The following is a 22,183-nucleotide window of genomic DNA, read 5'->3' on the forward strand; positions in this document are numbered from 1 at the left end:
TGTTTTTGCAAATAATAAACATAATAGAATTGTGCTGTGGTTGTTTTACAGCCAACCCGTTTTTGCCAACCACAGGCACACAACCAACATCCAGGCATCCACACATAAAATTTACATTTATGCTTTGAGGTTAGCTTAGATATGCATGCACACACAGCGGCGGACAACGAAATAAATAATGATAGAAAGCACGGTAGTGTCGACTTTTATATGACGCAATTCCTGATAGGACATGGTTGTTTTAGAGAGTACCTCCATAAATATGGCCATGATGATGGAGTTATATGCTCATTTTGTGCCGAGGCTAATGAAAATGCGGAGCATATTTTCTTTCACTGCCAAAGATATAATAAAGAAAGAGAGTTGTTGGAGAACCAAGTAGCAGAAAGAATAACACCGGACAATGTTGTTCCACATATGCTACAATCAAAAGAAGTTTGGGATGGTATCAAAAATTTGTCAGCGTTCGTACTCAATGATCTGAGGCAAATGGAGAGAAGGCGAAAAAGCGAAAGCATAGCAATAGCTGAAATTCCATAGTAGTAGATGTAACATAGTACCTTTTCCTGTAGTAGTAGATGTAGTACCTTTTCCTATAGTAGTAGATTTAGTAACGTATGGTGGTGCTGTAGGCCCACTTGCTAGATAAATTTATTTGGATGCAGGTAAACTGACGATACCAGACATAGAAACTTACGTTTCTGTGGGATGGACAGAGACATGGTGGGTGGGGGAGTACTGTTATGACAGGGGTGGCTCTCTCATCAGATGACCTAAACAGTGGGTTGGTAACAAGCAGATGCTACTTTCGACGTATTGCATCAGGACAATAACGGACATTGAGCTTAGTGCTCAAACCGCCTCCCGACGAATACTTAACGGTTGTACCGGGGGGATCGGTACTTTGACGGTAGGAGGTTTAGTTCGGGTTAATGTCCCACACTGACGGGGTTAGGCTTTCGATGCTTCCTCCTCGTAAAAAAAAAAAAAACGAAATAGTGCAGTTCCACTTCAATCATTAGTTAAAATAATTAATTTTTTTCGGTTAATTCTTATTTGGTATAATTCCAAAATAATATTCTTTAAAATCGTTATCGGGTTGAAGAATGGGAAGATAACCTCACTGCTCACTTGAAAAGAAGAACATTTGACGCTTTTACGAAAAATGCAGATAACGAACAAAAATCGCAAATAATGAGTGGCCGTCGTAAAATGGTATTTAATGTCATCGAATGTATTAGTACATACCAAAATGTGCTTAAATGTGCTTAAAAGGAAGAAAGTTCCCAAGACGCCTGCGCGAAAGAATGATGAAAGAGTAGGACGAAACCTTTATTAAGAAAAATAAGCGCGACCCCCTCCCGAGCGCTTGCGCTGGAAATAAATTGGAATATAGCAGAAGCGCAGAAAGCAGGCTATTCGGGGAGAGAAATAAAATTTCTAACTTCGAATGAATCAAATTATAATCTTTTTATTGAGGCTCTATATTCCAGCTAGGAGCCACGAGGGAAGTGTATATATAGCCTGAGTTTATCGTGCAGACCTGTGAGAAGACGCCTCAATGAAAATAAATTGCGTGGGCAGGAAAAATTCACTACTGTTGAATTAATTGAAAAAATTAAGGCACGTTTGCCTTTTGCTAAAAACAAAGACGTAAAATTCGAGAAAATAATAATTTTTAATATGAAGTGCGCAACTAAGTTCTCGCTGTTTTTTGATGAAAATACAATTTTATTCTGAAAAAATGGTTACAAGTAAATCATTGAAAGTATTGCCCATTGCCTACTTTTCCCCATCTTTCTGGAAGATCTCGCATACCGTCGCGGTAAAACTGTTCACCTTTTGAAGCTATCCACCGATCAAGCCATATTTTGATGTCTTCATATGAATTGAACTGCTGGTCAGCTGGACCATGTGTTATCGATCGGAACAGGTGATAATTGGACGGCGCAATATCTGAAGAATATGGCGGGAGCGGTAGGATTTCCCATTTCAGTGTTTCCAAGTAGGTTTTAACGGATTTGTCAACGTGAGGCCGAACGTGCTCGGCTCCATCGCATCAATTGGAGTCGATACCGATTGGTTTTAACAGTTCATAATAAATAACACCAACTTGGTTCTACCAAAGACATAGCATCACCTTCGCGGTGTGAATATTCGGCCGAGACGACGACGTAGAAGAATGACCGGGCAGTCCCCATGACTTTCTTTTCTTTGGATTGCTGTAATGAATCCATTTCTCATCACCCGTCACAATGCGATGAAGGAAACCCTTCTTTTTTGCCGCTGGAGCAGTTGTTCACACTCGAAAAAACGAGGTCCAACATCCCTTGATTTTAACTCATAAGAAACCCAAGTCCCCTGTTTCTGAATTATTCCTAAAGCACCCAATCGTTTGGAAATGGATTGGCGGGTATCTCCTAATACTGAAGCGAGCTCTTCTTGTGCTTGACGCGGATCCTCATTGAGCAATGTCTCCAACTCAGCGTCTTCGAAGATTTTTGGCCCTCCTTCACGCGGACGGTCGTCAACATTAAAATCAGCGTCTTTGAAGCAACGGAACCAATCTTGGCACGTGGTTTCACTTAAGGCAGCATCTCCATAAACTTGTTGTAGCTCTGGATGTGCTTCAGCCGCCGTTTTTTTCGAATGAAAGAGGAGAATCAACACTTTCCGCAAATGATGCACAAAATCAGACATTTTCACAAAACCAAAAGTATATGATACCAAAACGAAATCACTAATGTGTCCAGGCAGTTTGTTTGCCATATGTCTAAGCTTGGTTTATGACGTTTAAGTTATGTTAGAATTGACTAGCACACACTGCTGGCGGCATCTATTGACAAACAGCGGGAACTGAGTTGCGAATAAAATTAATATGATTGGTCCTGACGTGAAAAAAAACCAATAGTACAAACCCCGGTATACAACAAATACTTTGAAGCAAGGTGAGGGTAATTTGAAAATTAGGAGGTCACTTTCTTAGAGTGGAGTTGACCCATAAGTGAGAATAAATCGCAATATGGATAAGCTTGTTTATGCTGATATTCTCAAAAAACACGATATGGCCATATTCTTGCGAATCCATGTCCCTAAACTGGTTACTCATTCATAATAACGACCAGAAGCATTCAGTAAAAATGGTGAAAAAGTGGCTCTGCAAAGGAGAAATTGCAGTTCTGGGTTGGCCAGCACAAAGGCACGACCTTAACTCCATTGAAAATCTGTGGAACGAAAAATGCAAACAATTTTAAAAATGCTAATGAACTATAGCAAGCAGTACAGGAAGCGTCGGCTTCTATTCCTTTGGAGAGATATTAACCTACCTACCAATTTGAAACACTCAATTTCTGTTTTTCTTGCAGATTGATTAAAGTGCGTTATTTCAGTGTCCACTTCAAAATGTGTTAAATTCCAATTTTTCGAGCTCCTTGTAATTGTAGATATGGAATTCTTATTTACTTAGCGTTTTTTTAAGACTGAAACAAAAGAATCGTCTGTGCAAAAATACTCTATTTTCCTTATTTATTGAGCAAAATAATCATCTTATATGTTATTGTGTGGAAGTGCGCTATATCTCTGTCCATAGCTGTTATTCATATGTACCCGCATCTATGTGCATTTGTATGTTTGTGCGATGTGTACGCTCGCAAGCACAAGTTGCCATATTCATTATTTCTCAGCTTTTGTTACTCTCCTGTTTTGTGTTTATTGCTGTTGCTGCAATTTGTTGGTGCTGTTACTGCAGCCGCCTTCCGGTACTCATTTGCATTGCACACAATTCGGAAATTTCTCATGCAAAACATTGTCATCAACGCTGTCGCTATTTGGTGTTCGCTCTTCGCTCTTGGCTGTTCACTGTAGCTGTTACAGCACTGCCACTACACTGCCATTGCACAGCCGCTGTCACTTTCAATGCTGTTGACGTTGGCACTGCTGATTTCGTGTTGCTGTTGACATTGACGACAAACTACAGCAGGATGGCGGGATAGGAAAGTAGCTGAATAACAGAATTGCGGTATGGCAAAGCGGCTGAGGAATTGAATGGCAGTATGGCAAAATGCATTATGAGCGTATTTTGTCAACGTCAGCTGTGCTTTTTTTGTTTTCCTTTAGTGCATCGCCGTATTATGAAGCAGATGCTTAAGCAGTGGCAGACTTACGTAGATGCGCGCTTAGCTCCATATAGTAGATTTATGTTTCTAGGTGCATGCATACATACGTACATATGTATCTTCAAGGATATGCACTGGCATACGTAATGACGCTTATCATCTGCCTCGGAGAAAGGTATAAATGTTAGCACTTTTGCATAGTTAAAGTGTTATTGCACGGCAAAATGCTTTTGCTTCTCAAAATTTGCTACACCTGCATTTCAGAAATATTTACTATTATTGTTGAGGGGAATCTTAAGACGTTTAAGTTTTAGTTTTTGTTATTTTCTCGCATTCTCGGCTTACTTGATCGAGTTTTCAACAAAGTGTGTGGAGAGAGTGGGAAAATATGTAGAGAAAATAGCAACAAGATACGGTTTTGTTGAATTCCATGTAGGTGTAGGCGTACACTCCCCAAAGCTGCTACTGAATTTGCTGATGAATGAGTAAACTTGTTAAGCATAAAAGAATGAACTGAAGTAATGTTGACCGATAAAAATGCTGCGAAGATGAAAAGTGAAAAACTTTTTACTACAGGTTGTTTGAAAAGTAGGAGAGAAAATAAAAAAAAACATAATTTTTTAATTGAAATTATTTTTTTTAATTAAGAAAATAATTATCAAAACATTATTAAAAAAAGTTTAAAAAAAAAAAAATGTTATAAAAAAAAATTTATTACGAAAGGATTTATTTTTTAATTCAAATCGTTTTTTTATTATTTTTTTATTGAAATTAGTTTTTTTTAATTAAATAAAAATTATTAAAAATTATTGAGAAAAATGTTTTTTTAAAAAAAAAAAATTATTGTATTAAAATAAAATTTAAAAAAAAAATTTTATAAACAAAAAATTTTTTTTTAATTGTAATCGCTTTTTTATTCAGCCCTCCACTAAATTTTTTTTCATCATGTAATGATACCATCGGTGTAATGATTTTTCGGCTGCTCTGGAAAATTCTGGTACACAGTTTTTTGTTGGATTATTGATGAAAAAAAATTTTTTTTAAATAAAATAAAAATTAAAAGAAAAAATATGAAAGCAAAAAATTTATAAAAAAAAATTTATTAAGAAAGAATTTATTTTTTAATTGAAATCGTTTTTGTATATTATTATTTTTTTATTGAAATTAGTTTTTTTTAATTAAATAAAAATTATTAAATAAAACTAGTGTTTTAATTAAAAAAAAAAGTTATTAAAAATTTTTGAAAAAAAGTTTTCTAATTAAAAAAAATTATTAAAAGACAATTTAAAAAAAAATTTTAAACAATAAATTTATTAAGAAAAAATTTATTTTTTAATTGAAATCGTTTTTTTATTATTTTTTTATTGAGATTAGTTTTTTTTTAATTAAATAAAAATTATTAAATAAAACTAGTGTTTTTAATTTAAAAAAGAGTTATTAAAAATTATTGGAAAAAAAAGTTTTTTAATTAAAAAAAATTATTAAAAAAATAAAAAAAAAAAAAAAATTTTATAAACAAAAAATGTATTAAGAAAAAATTTATTTTTTAATTCAGTGTAATCTCTTCCAACTTCAATACACCTATTCAATGGCCCTCCACTATATTTTGTACCGTCGCTGTAATAAGATTTCGGATGCCCTGGAAAATTCTGTTACACAGTTTTTTGTTGGATTTTTAACGAATATGGCATTAATTTTCCAAAAAGTCTCTCCATATGTATGCCCTTATGCACAATAAAAAATACACGTTTATCCAAATACAATTGGCATCAAAATACAATAGAAACTCTTTTAGGCACTGATATAGCTAGCAGAAAATCAGATCCCCAGAAATTAAAACGAAATTGAACCTAAAAATGATGCATGCAATCGATATCCGTCTAATATCACAGCTAATAAACACACAGAGTATTCCATGTGCAAATCAACTCAATTTTTCAATAGGCCAATTCAACACAGCTCTACAGTTAAAGTTAGCAAGAGAAATTGGGCCAACACCGAATTTATTTACAGAGCAATTGAAAAGCCTTTAGCCTAAATGAAGACACTGATGATGTAGAGTCTAGTGGAAGCTGCCCTAAGTTCGATGCATATAGTATTTCAGTCGTACCAGAAGTTAAAAAAATGGAACTAAAAAATTCCGATGGAATTGATTTTTACAAAAACATACATAATATTTATTACAATTCTCTGCACTATTTTATATAATAGCTGGCGCAAAATTAATCACCCTATTGGAAGATTTAAATTTTTTGCAAATGGCGTTCTACAGACAAGCAATTGAGCGCGTAAATGTTAAAATAAAGATTGCCATCAGTCAAAATAATTGTTTTTTGTTTAGTTCAATAACTGGATGATTAATTTTGTGCCATCTTGCATTTCGCAATGGATGTTCGATATGAAATTTAATTTTTATCGTACTTATTTCTATCTTATCTATGGACATTTTTTGTGGCACTGTAAAAATTAATAAAATTGCATATCTTCACAATTTCTGAAGAAAAATATTATTTCATCGCTAAAATACCTATTATAATTATTTACCAAATTTGTGTAAAAAAAGAAATTGTCCTCATATAAAAAACATGGAAAATTTCAAAATGGCATCATTGAATATAAACCGGCTGCAAATAAAAAAAACATGTTTTTTCAAAATTTTCGACAATTAATATTCAGTACTTCTTGTACACCACCCTAATGTGCATTTCCCGAATTAAGCACATATTTACACGGTGTTACATTTACGCTTTCCAGACATTCTCCGCCGACACATACACTTGCAATTAGCATTTGTGCAACATCGCTGCATTGTCGGTCACGCCTTGACGCTCGTGTGTGTGTTATCATTGCATTAATTTTCACTCGAAATTTCTCTATCATCGCGTTTAATTGGCGTTGCAATTGACGCCAAGCCATCAAGCCATCAGAAGCAGCCCAATTTTAATTAAAAAGGAAATACAAACGGAAATTGGAAAACGATTGCTACAGCACAAGAAATAAGTTGATTACGAGAATGCACTTTTATATTTTTGTTTTAACTACGTTTAAAGTTTTTATTTCGAATCGATTCGCTGTTTCTTAGTAAGATCTGCGCCTTATGAACTTCTGGCAAAAGAAGTTATTCTGACCACTGGGCGTATACGTAATAAATATCCACTATACGGACATTATTCGCAAAATATTCTTTACGATATATATACATATATATTAGGGCGGGTCGATTTAAAAATCGCTCATTGCTCTGTGAAAATCGTATTCTAAGGATCAAAATAAGAAACTTTGATGAAGGATCCATACCTCTAAAACGAATTCTGATGCCCCCCAATTTGGGTCGAACGAAAAATCCCACTTTGACCCATTTACAGTGCTCCAATCGACTCCAAATGTATGACCGACCCCCGCTAACTTTGGACGGCCGATGCCCCCATGCCAGTGGCACAACCCCTGGAACTCCCTTGTGGGGTTACCCATACAATCATTTTAAAATATCACCATTTTTGGCCTTTACTTGAGAAAAGAAACTAAAAAGTTCGACCCAAATTGGGGGACGTCAGAATTCGTTTTAGAGGTATGGTTCCTTCGGCAAAGTTTCTTATTTTGATCCCTAGAATATGATTTTCACAGAGCAATGGGCGATTTTTTGCTTCCCCACAAATCGACCCGGCCTCATGTATATATATATAATTGGCGCGTACACCCTTTTCGGGTGTTTGGCCGAGCTCCTCCTCCTATTTGTAGCGTGCGTCTTGATGTTGTTCCACAAATGGAGGGACCTACAGTTTCAAGCCGACTCCAAACGGCAGATATTTTTTATGAGGAGATTTTTCACGGCAGAAATACAATTGGAAATTTGCCATTGCCTGTCGAGAGGCCGACGCTATTAGAAAGTTGTTCTTCTTCATTTTGGTGTTTTTCCGAGATTTTAATCAACGTTGTCTCTGAAATGAATGGTAGTCAGGCACTAACCCATTCGGCTACGGCGGCCTAAAATTGCAGTTCTAAGTTCGCGTAGGGCTTCTAATTGCAGTTTTCTCATTTCGAGATCTTTTCATTTCTCTTTCTCCCATTTAACACGTTGGCTGCTAATGTATCACTGGTGATCATTTCAAAAACCTACCCCCAGGTGCCAATGTATCACCGGTGATCATTTCAAAAAACTACCCCCAGGAACCAGTGTATCACCAATGATACACGCTTAGGCCCCTAGATTTTAGGGGCTGGGACCCTAACGGAAGGAGTTTTGAGAAAATTGAAAGTTTATTTTAAAAGAAAAAATATTTTATTTCATAGTAAAGTACAAAGTTTTGAAATAATACGAAATTAAAATCCAATTCAATTCTTGAAACAGAAAAAATTATATTGTTTGTTTTTAATTTTAATATAGTTGTTGAAAATGTTTAAGATATAGGTATGGTGACCTTGGACATTGGGCGCAGTATGTTGCCACTAGTTTGACCTTCTTCCTGGCGACTGACGACGAGTTTGTCGTCTTTAATTCTGAATAGCACATGCCGCAACGATGTCTCTTGCGCCTACAATCCTTTGTTGCTTCTGTCGACCTTATTAAAAAGTGTTTTCCCTGCGGAGGTGAGCGCGCTATTGAAGCGCTATCTTTTCCACTCCTGAAAAGGATAATGCTTTGGCGAAAGTCAGATATTTGCATTTTATAAGTTTTTGACACTGTTTCAGAGGACTGGGCATTATCTGCGACGTGAATGAATTTGAGCAAGATCTGGAACCGGTTACGAGCTATAACTTGTGGGACGAATGCGTTTTTCAACAATGTGCTTGGTTTCCAATAGTCGGTTATTGCAGGGTATTTTACCATTCCCATATACATGACTATGGCCAGAAACTCCATGATCTCCTGGCGATCAGTATCTTTCCACATATTCATCCTACTGCTGCTGCGAGTACCGATGCCAGTTACATGAGAGTTTGCATTCCTATTTGTCTCTTCAACAATAATATCCAATATCTCATCGGTCAAAAACTTTCTGTAATATTGAAATGGCGTACCGGCATCATATTGCAAAATCTGGGGTGGATTGGTAAATTCTTCAAAGTCTCTCCGGTAGCAGGCGAGGTCCATGCTGTCGTAGTTTCGGTCTGCTCTTCATCATCAGTATTATTAACATTTGTAGCACTAACATCGAGGTCTTCATCAATACTGTCATCACTCCTTGTATCACTGCCTGAATCTGGGATGTACTCATCTTCATCTGGACTAAAATCCTCACCAGTAACACTGAAATTTTCCATTGAATTCAACGCGTCACGTATTTCCTCGGAATTCATAACTTCACAACTTCACTTCACTATATTCCACTGTAATTTACAACCAACTGCTCGCTATGAACTCAAGTTTGATACTGATTTATTTTTCGAAATGTGATTACCGGTGATCACATTTCAAAAAAAATAAGAGTAGTTTTAAAAAAACGGCAAGTGGCCACCGGTGAACGCAGCACGAAAACGTGCTCATACGCGCCAGGAGCGTGACTTTTATTCCTGGTAAAAATATCTCGTTAAAATTCAAACGGGAACATGACTTTTTTTGCTTGGCACCTGGGGGTAGATTTTTTTGTGATCACCGATGATACGTGGCAGGCAACGTGTTAAATGACTCCTTGATGCCTGGCTATTCGTCATAAATTGGGGGGCTTGGTGTCATAGCTCTTTTTCACATTTCTTTTTCTATTATTTTCGCAGCTTTTCACCTTGTTTCATTTCGGAGTCAGCTAAACATCGACGACATCAACAAGATCGCGGAACTTGCTTACTAATCGATTTATTACAAGATTCAAGGCACTATTGACGCCATGCGGTCAGATTTATTGCAAAAAGGAGTCAACTATCGAGTAGTGGACTGATGGAATGTACCATGTAACTCGTAGCCGCGGCGGATATATGCCGAGTATCATATTTAAAAAGATAACATCATGAAATTATCTACCAGATTATATTAAAAAAAAATGCATTCCACCACCTGTTTTGTATTATCATTTAAGGAAATTAAGAAATACACTATATAAGTTTCACTCAGAAGCATTTTGCTTACCCTGTACAGTACAAAAAAACCAAAATGCCTTTGAAGAATCTTTTGGTAAACCTGCATAGGTAGGCTTCGGATTCCAGTAGAAGGGAAAAATACTCATAACAGAGGAGTGTAGTAGTACAATTCTAATATAAGTAGCTTAATATACAAAATCTCAACTTAAACGCGAGAAACAAGCCAAAAAAGAAAATGTGTGAAGTAGCTTTCATTTAGTCACCATTATGGCAGATGCATTAATATGTAAAAATTGAATTTCAAAGTGTATTGTTACATGAAAATTAAAAGGTTTCTGATAATAAAAAAGTATTTGTTTATTATTTTAAATTATTTTTAAAAGTCATACAAATCAACGCAATAATTCAAAGTTGGTATATTCGCACATTCGTGTTACAGGCGGATGCCTGGTCTTCTTTTCTCTAGTCTCTCCTTGGGTATTCTAAACACGGGTCCGCGCCTGATATTTTATAAATCTTATCACAATTTCGTTTGCTCGAAATTTGAAAGAGAACGTAGCTGGTTTTGTGTTTTTGGGGTTTTAGCTATATTTGAATTTTCGTTGGGTATACTTGAATTTTGCACCTCCAAATCCGTTGTTCATGCTGCCGAAGTAGGGGTATTCCTCACATCTTGAGTACCCTTTGGAGAAAATGTTTCCGTATCATTTTGATTCATGTTTGCTAAACTAGTATTCGTTGGAAATTTCCGTGCGATGGTTATAAGAGCAAATCCGGAGCTAGTAGGATGTACCATCCCTTTCTGAACTAGATTTTAAGGCTTAGACGAGCCGCTAGCTGTAAGACCGACGCCCGTTTGCAGCCGCACCTTACATGATGAACAGACGCTGCAATCTTGATAAGCCCTTAAACCGGATATGTCGGAGTGGCCTCATCAGGATTCCCTTCTTACGCCTTATCATATTAGCTTGATCTTGGACGGATGTTCGGAAGCTACCCAGAGGATACTTGGGCGAAAGCCGGACGTTGTGAGCTGCTTGGACCGTATGCAGAAAAATTGTCCTGGTCAATCCGAATTGAATGATGATCAGGGACTTTCCCCACTTGCGTGGACTTCTGCACATGGAACCATCCTTGTATGGATCGGAAACCTGGCATACAAATAATTGGATCGAAAACAAAATTCAAAGTTGTGTGCACAGATGTTTACGCTCGTTATTGACGACGCTCGTTACTGGTGGCCAAACATTATAAGTAACGACGATCTATACGAGAGGTGCAAAATCTAGCCGATAGCTAACATGGTAACCGAAAGTAGAGGTGGATTGGCCATACGCTTAGCAAGAACGCAAATGAAATCTGTCGTGAAGTACTGGATTGGAACCCAAAAGGTGCTCGCAAGCTTGGCGTCCAAAAATATCTTGGAGAAGAACTGTCCAGAAGGAAGTTGAAACGTTAGGTAAAACTTGGAACGAAATCAAGCTTCTTGCAAAAAATGGAACCAGATGGAGATATTTTACTGAGGCCCCATGCTCCAGTAGGAGAAATAGGAACCGATGACGATCACAGTTACGTTCTTTGCTAATAGTTTCAACTCATAATTACTTTATATCTAATTCGATAGGTACCGTTTTGCAGTCTTACAGGTCCATATCACTGCCACTGATATTATTTATTAAAAATCTTTCCATGAAAGATTTATTAGAAAACCCATGGTTGGTTAGTTGGTTTGAGTGGTGATTCCAGAATCCAACTAGCGCTTCCGCACCATTTTGTTGCCACATCCTCGTTACCAAATTATTTAACAGTTATTTGCAGCAGGACTACATATATCCAGTCTGTGCGGTTTAAGAACCTTATTAGGTTGTTGACGTCTAAGCTAGACAGTTGTTTGAGACTCTCGAACAGCGGCCTGCCGGATTAAGATTCTGACCTTGCATAGGGCAGGCCATTTACAGAGGAAGTGGAAGATTGTTTCCTTTGTCTCCGGTTGTTTACAACTATGTCTTGTGAGGTATGCCCATTTTGGCTGCTTGTTCTCCGACAGACCAAAAGCTAGTTATGACTGCCGTTAGCCTCCAGGCGTCCCATCGGTTCATGTTTATCAATGCCGACGATTCCTTTAGGTTGTAGGTGGGCCATAAAGTTCTGCTGATTTTGCATTTCGTCTGGTCTCTCCATCTACAATCCGCGATTCGTAGGTATTTTAGAGAAATTTTACTCTTGATTGCCCCTAAGGGTGTGAATATCAGTACCGCAAGGATGTTATTCATGGCAGATCCCCCTCTTGCCAGTTCATCTGCTTTTTCATTGCATTCAATATTCCGATGTCCCGGCACTCAGATTAAGATAACTTTATTGTTTATACTCAAGCTGGTGAGGCTATTCCTACTTTGTTCCACCACCGTAGAGTTTGTTGTAGCTGAGTCCAGTGCCTGGATTGCAGCTTTATATAAAACCCATTTTTGATTATATATTTTTACAATTTATTTGCATCTTTGGTTAAATTCAATCATTTACGGGCGGCTGTCAGTGTTCGAATGACAGTTCGATTAAACGGATACCTTCAGCACTCATTCACATATGTCTTAGTAGGAAATATGCATTTCTCAATGACGAGTTGTACGTTCACTGATGTGATGAATCGTAGTCTTGGTTCCTGTTTGCAATTCACTGATTTACTACTGTGGGCAAAAAGTAAAGTGAATTTATTTGTCAAACTTCGCGGGATTAAAATTTCGCTCTAGTTATTTTTTTCATGAGTTGGCAGCACTGTTAGTAATATATGGGCCAACTTTCATGTAAATGTCATTATCAGTAATATATTTACGCCTGTGTTTACCAAACGACCAAGAGTGCATTTTTCGATTTTTACAATGTCTGATTTGATTGAGCAGAGAAGTGCCATCAAATTTTGTTTGCGGAATGAAATTTCGGCTGCGGAAACATTTAGCATGTTGCAGAAGGCATTTGGTGATTCGACCACGTCGCAGAAAAATGCTTATAAGTGGTACAAAGACTTCAAGAGAGTCGAGAACGTGTTGATGACTTGGAGCGCTCCGGACGACCGTCGACGTCAACAGATGACCAACACGTCAATAAAGTGAAGGAGTTAGTGCTCAAAAATCGTCGGTTGACTGTTAAAGACCTTACTGATATGATCGGAATATCAGAAGGATATGTAAAAACCATTTTGAAAGACCATTTGGGCCTACGAAAACTCTCAATTTCTTGGAAAAAAGTCGTTGCGTTGATGTGTGTGAAACAATGCTTTCAGACTATCAGGACAAGCTCAAATGCATCATTACGGGAGATGAGACTTGGATTTATGCTTACGACCCTGAAACAACCGACCAATCAAGCGAATATCGTGCTAAAGGCGAGTCCAGACCGAAAAGAGCACGTGAAAGTCGTTCAAAAATAAAGGTCATGATGACAGTTATTTCCAATTTTCGTGGTGTGGTGCACTATGAATTCCTTCCACCTGGCCAAACTGTTAATAAGGAATATTATTTGAGCGTTATGCGTCGTTTACGTGAAGCAATTCGTCTCAAAGGACCAGAATTATGGGCCAACAACTCTTGGTTTTTGCATCACGATAATGCACCGTCTCACACTGCACTCGTTCTTCGTGACCATTTCGCCAAAAATTCCACGCATATCGTTCCGCAACCACCGTATTCGCCTGATTTGGCTCCGTGTGACTTCTGGCTATTCCCAAAACTCAAGAGACCACTCCGGGGAACGCGTTTTGAGTCGATTGAGGAGATAAAAGCTGAATCGAAGAAGGTGCTGATGGCTATACCGGAAATGGACTATTTGGCATGTTTTGGGGATTGGAAAAATCGTTGGCATAAGTGTATTTCATCGAGAGGGGATTACTTTGAAGGGGATGAAATTGATGTTCAAGAATAAATAAAGATTTTTCATTTTACAACCAAATTCACCTTACTTTTTTATTTGTATTAAGAATTAATTTTGCTAAAACCAAACAAGAAAACCATTTTCCATATACCCCAATTTTCTTTTCCATTTGCTGGTTTTATGAACCTATTTTAGTCCCCCTACCTTTACTGGTTTTTGTGCAGCTGTCATAAATACGAACGAGCGAGTCCTTTGACACCACACATTGCTGTCATTGAATCAGAAGTGTAATCACTATGGCACATCAGATCAAAAGCCAATCGCAATATGTTATTGCTTTCAGCGAATATTGCGTGATTGCGTGATTTCTTTTTTTTGTCGCATCAACGCACAGTAACACATACACACTTGCGTACAAACTGTGGATGTGTGTATAGGTACCACACATGAGGGGCCTCATGCCGATATTTTACTTGCTCGTATACCAACATAAACAAACAACAACACTGTGAATCTGAATTTTTATTAAATAATAAAATAGTGAATACTCACCCAACAGATCATTGACGCCGGCGAATGTCATCACCAGGGATGCGACGAATAAATCCGCTATCGCTAATGATGCCAGAAATAAGTTCCCAATGCGCCGTAAACTACGTTCCGTATAAATGGCGAGGCAGACGAGTATATTACCGGCAACTGATAGAAATATCAGCACTGACAGGAAAATGCCTGCGGGTGTGCATCAGCGGCGCATCGTTGGCGTGGTGTGATGTGGTGCGGTGGCGAAGAAAGAGATCGAAAGGCAAGGAAAGACATATAAACATGAAAATTCATTGAATGGAATGACAACAGACATATGAAGCAAAAAAGATGTGAATGTGCGAAGGCAAGGTAAGACAACAAATGGAAACTGAAGAAAGAAAAAAAAACAGTGCTACAGAAACCAAAAAAAAAAAAATAAAGGGAAGAAAGTTTGAAATGAAAATTGCTTTTGGAAAAGCAGCGTAGCGCAGTGGAAAAATGCACTCAAGTTAATGGAAGCATAAAAATAAACATTGTCGGATAGGTGAAAATGGAAGGGAAAGGAAAATGACGATCATTCCTTGCTGGAAACGGACAACTATGTATTTAGGCAGGCAGTTGGTTGAATATGACAATCAGAGCTTCTGGCGGGGAGCGCAGGCATTGGGACATGCAAAACATGCTAGTAAAGAGGAAATGTTTCTGGTTTGTGTTTCGTGGTTTGAAAAGTGGCAAATTGCATGAATTTCGTTCAAAAATTACATGGAAGTTATGGTGTGGATATACATACATACATATATATGAACAAATATACACTGCGTTAAATAATTACATCACAGGACCTTATTGACCAGTTTCGACAATTTATTTCAATAATTTTTTTTTATGAAAATAAAATTTGTACTCTTTTAAAAGCCATATTCAACTCAGTTTCAAACTTTTTGCAATTAAAAAAAAAAATATTCAACAAAATTTTACACTTTTTCAAAGAATTTTTAGAAACATTTAGGGTGTGCAGTTTTATAGCTGAATTGAATTGAATTTGAAACTGGACGACAATCAGAAACATCTTCTGCAAGTCTACTAAGCCGCACGTTGGGTATACGCAGCGAAATCGCAAGTGTTGTTTAACTGATAAAACATGAAAACTCATGCGGTGAAGGCAACAACCGAAAGCCACACTGAATACAGCTAGAACAAGGCGAGACAACGCTCAAACACAATCTTTTTACACTACTCTGGACAAGGAAGTAATCTTTTTACACTACTCTAGACAAGGAAGTAAGCGCCAGCGTTCGTCGACACAAACGTGCCATGGCAGACGTAATCACATCAGCGGCCCAGTCAGCTGCAGAAACCCAACGCAACAGCGATCTGTTCAAAACCGCGAAAAACTGGCGATTGGCTGCAAAAATCATCAAGCAGATAGACCACTTAGAAATTCATCGGGTGAATTGAGCACAACTGCAGAAACACGCCTTGCAGTGTGAGAAGAATACTACAAACATATCCTCTTTTCATTTCCACCAGCCGTGCAAAATATTTGCGTTTGTTTGTCACACCATAGAAACAACTCAATCCAAACCAGCAGTCCCAACTAAGGCTGAAAAGGTCATGAATTTTCCTATGTCTGTGTTTTATAAAGGAAATGGGTTCGGATTGGTTCCAAGTGGCGCAAAATAAATCAGATTACAGGAAGATTCATAATTTTTGCAACATCAATCTAATTTAACACTTGCGAACTACGTGGACATCTGTAGTATACAAATAGACAAGCAGTGGGACGCGTAAAGCTCAAAATAAATATTTCCCTCAGTTAAAATATTTTTCGTTATATTTATTAAAAAAGTTATTCAAAAACAAAGTTGGGTGATTGGTTTAGCCATTGCTTGTAATTTCAGCAATTTTCTAAAAGCTAAAGTTGTTAGCCTTCAAATATTAAAAAAAACTACAATAAATAAATTAAATAAATTAAGTTAAAATGTGCACTGATTTTTGCCACTATTATCTAACCTTAATTCGATACTCTGTGTATGGAAAAATTGCCGAAATCAGTTTGCGAATGAGTCAACGAGAGATAGTTCTTTGATGATTTCAGGTGATAATATGGAATTATTGTTCCATAATTTATATGGAGTATAGCAGTACCACCAAGCAGCTGTGACCGTTTTCTGCCTAGTGCAGGACATTTACAAAGAATGTTTTCTGAATTTTCAAAGCCCATTTCAAAAAATTGGCCGATGATGGTCTTAGAGAGGCCAATTTTGTGTAAGTGATATCTCAGGCTACAGTGGTCTGTAAAGTAACCAGTTAAAAGTCTTGGGTCAACCCTGCTATGTGAAAGTAGCATGTTAGAAATTCCTCTGCTTGGCGTTAGGAATTGTTTCGCTTGTCGCTTACGGATAGAGTTTCGCCACCTCCCACCTCCTGAGAAGTTCGTTGATATGGCCAATTGTACGCCCATAGATAGCTTCAGGACTACTAGCCTTATTTATATTTACTTTTTATTTACAATGTATTATTTTTTAGGTTCTCTTTTCTCCTTCCCTAACTAACCAAAGTTTTAATTTTTGTTTGCAAAACTTCGCTTCTTTCACTTTCTCTTCTTAGTTATTGCCCACACCTCATCTACAATTACGCCACGTCAAAGTTACGTTTTTTTTCCGCAATCTTCTATTTAACATATTTTTCTTGTTTTTGTTATTGTCACTGTCGACATGAAACATAAAGTTATAGGAAAAGAAAGAAAATTTTTTGATGATATAAACAGTTATTTGCATATTAAATTATTTCAATAGTAAAAAAGGGAACTTATGAAATGCAAAAAAAAATACCATATTGTTGGGCAGCTCTGCCTTTATTTGTATATACACGCACCTGTGTTTCCAATAATAGCAGCGCTAAATATTGCAAAGATTTGAGTATTTATTTTTATTTAAATCTTTTAGCTTTAAAATAAAAAAAAATATAACTCAAAATTTCAAGCTTTGAATAAATTAAAAAAAAAATCAAAAAAATTCCATCAATATTGCAAGTTTCGTAAAAAATTCCGGGTGATACCCGTTTTTGTAGTTTTTTAGTGCTCTCAATTTGACATAATACTGTGGCAGTTTAAAATGCCTCAAAATTCAAGTTTAATTTATATTAATAGTTTTTCTTTCATTGTGTGTTATCACTTCTCGCCGATTCAATGAACACTCGAAATTTTTTTATGTGAAAAATGTGCGGCAACATTTGAGCCACCCCAAACTTGTACTACACTACCCCAAAACTTAATGAGCTATGAATTTGCGCAAATAAAGCGCCAGTTTATGATCTAATAACAAATGAAGTGTTAAAGGAATTGTTCACAATTTCATCACTTTTATATTTAATACGCTGATTAAGAAATAACCAAACCAGGGAAACCTCTGAATATGATCTCTTCTTATAGGCCGATAAGTCTACTGCCTATTGTTTCCAAATTTTTCGAAACACTGTTGCTGAAAAGACTTAATCCATTAAGGGGTGCCGGAAGTCTAGAATTTTCAATTCATCGAGTTTTTTTTTTTAGATATTTCCAAACTATAGGCTTTTAAGAAAAGTGGGGAGAATGGTTCCATGTGAAGAATTCCACGCAAGTGTGGAAAGTTACTGATCGCCATTCACTTGGGAGTGGCCAGAACGATTCTTCTGCATTCGGTCCAAGCAACTCACAACTTTCGGGTTTCGTCCAAGTATCTTCTGGCCAGTTTCCGAACACCCGTTGGAGAGCGAGTTAATGTGAGAAAGCGAATCAGCCCAGGATAGCTGGTTGTACACTGGGCTTGAGATCAGTCACGTAAAAATCCTCCCCAATGAAAACGACAACAAAAGCTTGGATGAGAACTACATATACTGATGATGATCCCTGCAAACGTCCTTAAGTCCTTAAGGACTATGGTTTGAGGGTATGCACCTGGAATGTCCGGTCCCTTAATAGGGGAGATGCCTCCGCCCGGCTGGTTGATGTCCTCGTGAGAGTAAAGGCTGACATCACTGCCATCCAAGAGATGCGATGGACGGGGCAAGTCAGAAAGAGCATTGGACCTTGCGACGTCTACTACAGCTGTCATGTAAAGTAGCGCAAATTATCGGATTTGTTGTGGGAGAGAGATTTCGTCGCCAAGTACTGTCGGTCACTCCGGTGGACGAGAGTCTCGCAATAATCCGCATCACAACCCGTTTTTTTAACATTTTTGATTTTAGTTTTGGCAAAAAAAAATTCCTGAAAATACCTTAGACCACCGGGACTCCTTAATAGCTCAGAGGAATCTTATACCCACACCCTAATTTGTATTTCGCAGACAATACTCCCCTACTGAGCAAGTGAACTGCGTTTATAATCTCGCTAGAGAAGCACTCGAGAAGAAATATTCCGTTGCAGTTTTTCTAGATATCACGCAGGCTTATAAGCTTACAACGAGTCTGCCACTTAGTTCTTAAAGGCTGTTAAAATCATAACTTCAGAACAGGCATTTTCTTGTCAAAGTACACGACGAAGCCACCGACCTCCGACCAATAAAAGGTGGAAAGCATCCTACGACCTCTGTTATACAGCCGATCTTCCCTTATTGACGAACACATACGTCGGCACATTTGTAGATGATACTGTTGTAATAGCTAAGAGTAATCATGCCCCAGCTGCTTCTTTAAAGCTACAAGAACATTTTTGCGTATGGCTTATAAAAGGAAAGGAAAGCAAATGCATGCAAAAACTTTCGCCATTCGCAACGGATTTTGCCATCCTGTAACTCTAAACAACACTCAAATTCCCCAAACAGATAATGCTAAATACCTGGATATTCTGCTAGGCAGGCCTCTCATATGGTGATTTCACATACATATGTATTTTTAAAGCGGAAGCAACTCTAACTTAAACTACGCTGATTGTTTGGGTTCTGGGGCAAAAACCGTTGTTGGCACTAGACAATAAAGTGCTTATATACTAAGCAATACTCGAACTAATATGGGCTGAGCTTCAAAGTGCTGCGTATATGTGCCAATGCGCATTGGTTTATAACTTTATAAGTAACGATGTTTTACACTGAGACCTAAAAGTCTCAACAATATATGAAGAGATATCAATACCAGTCAGAGATACAACAATCGCCTTGCTACTATCAGAATCCTCGAGCTAATAATTTATTAGGCAAAAATTGCGCTTCGCATAGATTAAAAAATGCATGCGTTTTCTGTTTAGGTCTAAAATCTATAAAATTATATAAAACATTTTTTTGTTGAACAATGTTTAGAATTATGTAATGAATTTTACTGGGAAGTCTTTCTCAATAATCTTATTTTAAATTTAACTAAAAATAATATAATAGTTTATGTTATTTTTAAAAGATAGATTTTATGTATTAAATGAAGTTAAAAAAATAAAATTGCATACCCGAAACTTGTCTAGTAGTTCTGATTAAAAAGTTTAAAGTTTCGGTGAAAATTTGTTGATATTTTTTGAGGCCCTCGCCTCATTCGAAATGGTGGTTTTTGGGTGTTTCTTTAAAAGCATATAGAACGAAAAGGAGAAAGGATTTTTATTTTTCTTTTAAGTATTTTATTTCTTAATCCATTGTTAAAAAATAAAATTTTTTTTTGGCCACAGTAGGTTCGTTAAAAAAGTTATCAGCAATCAAAAATGTTCTTCACATGAACAATGAACACAGTTATAGCCGGTCCTACTGAACCGCTTTAAATGAAATAGAATTTAAATGACGTGGAATTGATGTCGTTATCGTGTGAACTACGATTATTGGGGGAAAAAAATTGAGTATCTTTTTCGGACCTTTAAAGGGCCAAAATAAGCTTTTCCATATTTGAGTGGCTGCCATTTGGTCAAATTTTTCTGTTTTTAGGATCATAATTCACTCAATAACGACATTCACACTGACCAGGGGTTGTTGTTTTTGATTTCAGGCACCTGTGAGTCCCGAAATCCGTGTCGCCAGTGTCATACAGTTTTTTCGAAGACCATTTCTTGCAGGCTAAAAACTTTTTGAACCTCATATGACCAAAAATTTTTTTTTATTTTTTAACAATGAATCAGGAAATAAAATACTGGAAACATGAATAAACATTTTGTTTTCTTCGGTTTCTGACGCTATTAAGGCCGGCGGGTAGGATGAGAAAAAAAGCAATTAGCCAAATGAAGTTTTGGGGATAGTTTAATATATATTTGAACTAAAAAAAAAAAATTTGTACAATCTCCAACAATATATTGTAAGCCGAGTTATCAATAGATTCCCAGAGCGCCTGTATCCAACTTCTGTACAAGATACAACTTGCAATTTTCATCTGAAAACAAAAAAAAAAGATTATTTATTTTGATGTAATTATCTTCGACGTGAACTAAGAAAATTGGAAGAAACACGTAAAATTCGAATTTTTGTGGAAGGTAGAAGTGGGTTTTCAAAGGAAAAAAAAACTCTTCAACTGGGTAAAAAAGTCACTTAAAAAAAGTTTTTGGATGTTTTTTTTAGTTCACATAGAAGAGAAAGCAATACTGAAGATAACGCATTTTGAATGAAATGGATAGCTCGTTTAGTTTTTTTGCAATCGTGTACATAAATTAGGTAAAATCGTGAAAATGAAAAGCCGAGAAAACGCGCTTCAAAGAGACGTACACAGAAACAATACACTACAACAATAAGCGCACGGTTGCTCGACGCCGCACTACGCTCGGCTCTGTAGCTCTGCAAATACTTGGAATTTAACTCTGAAAATTTGTGTCTCATGTTCTTGAATATCTAAGCTATTGATTTCAGGAAAAAAAAAAATCGATTTTTTTGACCTTTTAATTGGCCCGCCGGCCTTAAAGAAACACCTAAAAAACACCATTTGAAATGAGGCTTAAGCCGTCGCCTTAAGCAAAGTTTGTAACTTATATTGAAAAAAATGTATATAAATTAAAAAAAAAAAGATAAATAAATAAATAATCAGAACCTTGCAAAATATCGCGTTGCTGTTATTTTTATTTCGGGTATATGTAACGTGCAACATATATATGTATGTAGAGGTGTATACGTGTGAGCAAATCGTTTTTTGTAATTTTTTGTTTTTATTTTTGTATGTATATGTACGAGTATGTGCACGTTCATGCACTTGAGAGACATTCAACGACATTTACTTTACCAACAACTAAAATTGACACAAGAGACACCGCATCTGGTTCCTCACCCACTATCGTATCGGCCTCGGACGGATTAATCCATGACGTATCATTGAAATATGATGTTAACTGGAATGAAAAAAAGCAAAAGAAAAATATATAAATAAATATTTCTAGGCAAATATGTTGCTAAATATAATTTCCTATCTATAAAAAATTCAAACTCTTTCAAGTTCAAAAGCGTAAGGGTAAATTAAATTTTTCTTAACTTCTAAATGCTTACTTAGTTACAAAAAATTTTTTTCTGCGCGCTTAAGTTTCTATAAATATTTTTTGAGAAAAAAGAAAAACAAACAAAAAAAGGTGATTCTTTATGTAAACCAGCAGCTCCTTAAATTCTTATATTCCGCACTCAAGTACTTCCCTGGAATTCTTTGTGAATTTTTGTGTTGACAGCCAAAAGTCAGCGTAATGAGCGCGAAGAAAATGGAAATTTTTCACAACATCAACAGTGAGGATTTAAAGTTTGCATGATGGA

The 22,183-nt window shown here is 36.7% G+C and overlaps 1 protein-coding gene across 1 annotated transcript in view; it reads right to left on the reverse strand.

The window, feature by feature from the left end:
* Positions 1–22,183, reverse strand: part of LOC128855591 (dopamine receptor 1) — a 188,498-nt gene that overhangs the window by 121,003 nt on the left and 45,312 nt on the right. The window contains exons 4-5 of the mRNA XM_054090622.1: positions 21,669–21,774; positions 14,544–14,723 (exon numbers count right to left, since the gene is read on the reverse strand). Of these exons, the coding sequence (XP_053946597.1) occupies positions 14,544–14,723; positions 21,669–21,774 (286 nt within the window). The remainder of the gene's footprint in view (positions 1–14,543; positions 14,724–21,668; positions 21,775–22,183) is intronic.

Source organism: Anastrepha ludens, chromosome 2, assembly GCF_028408465.1.
Source record: "Anastrepha ludens isolate Willacy chromosome 2, idAnaLude1.1, whole genome shotgun sequence".
Lineage (NCBI taxonomy): Eukaryota > Metazoa > Arthropoda > Insecta > Diptera > Tephritidae > Anastrepha > Anastrepha ludens.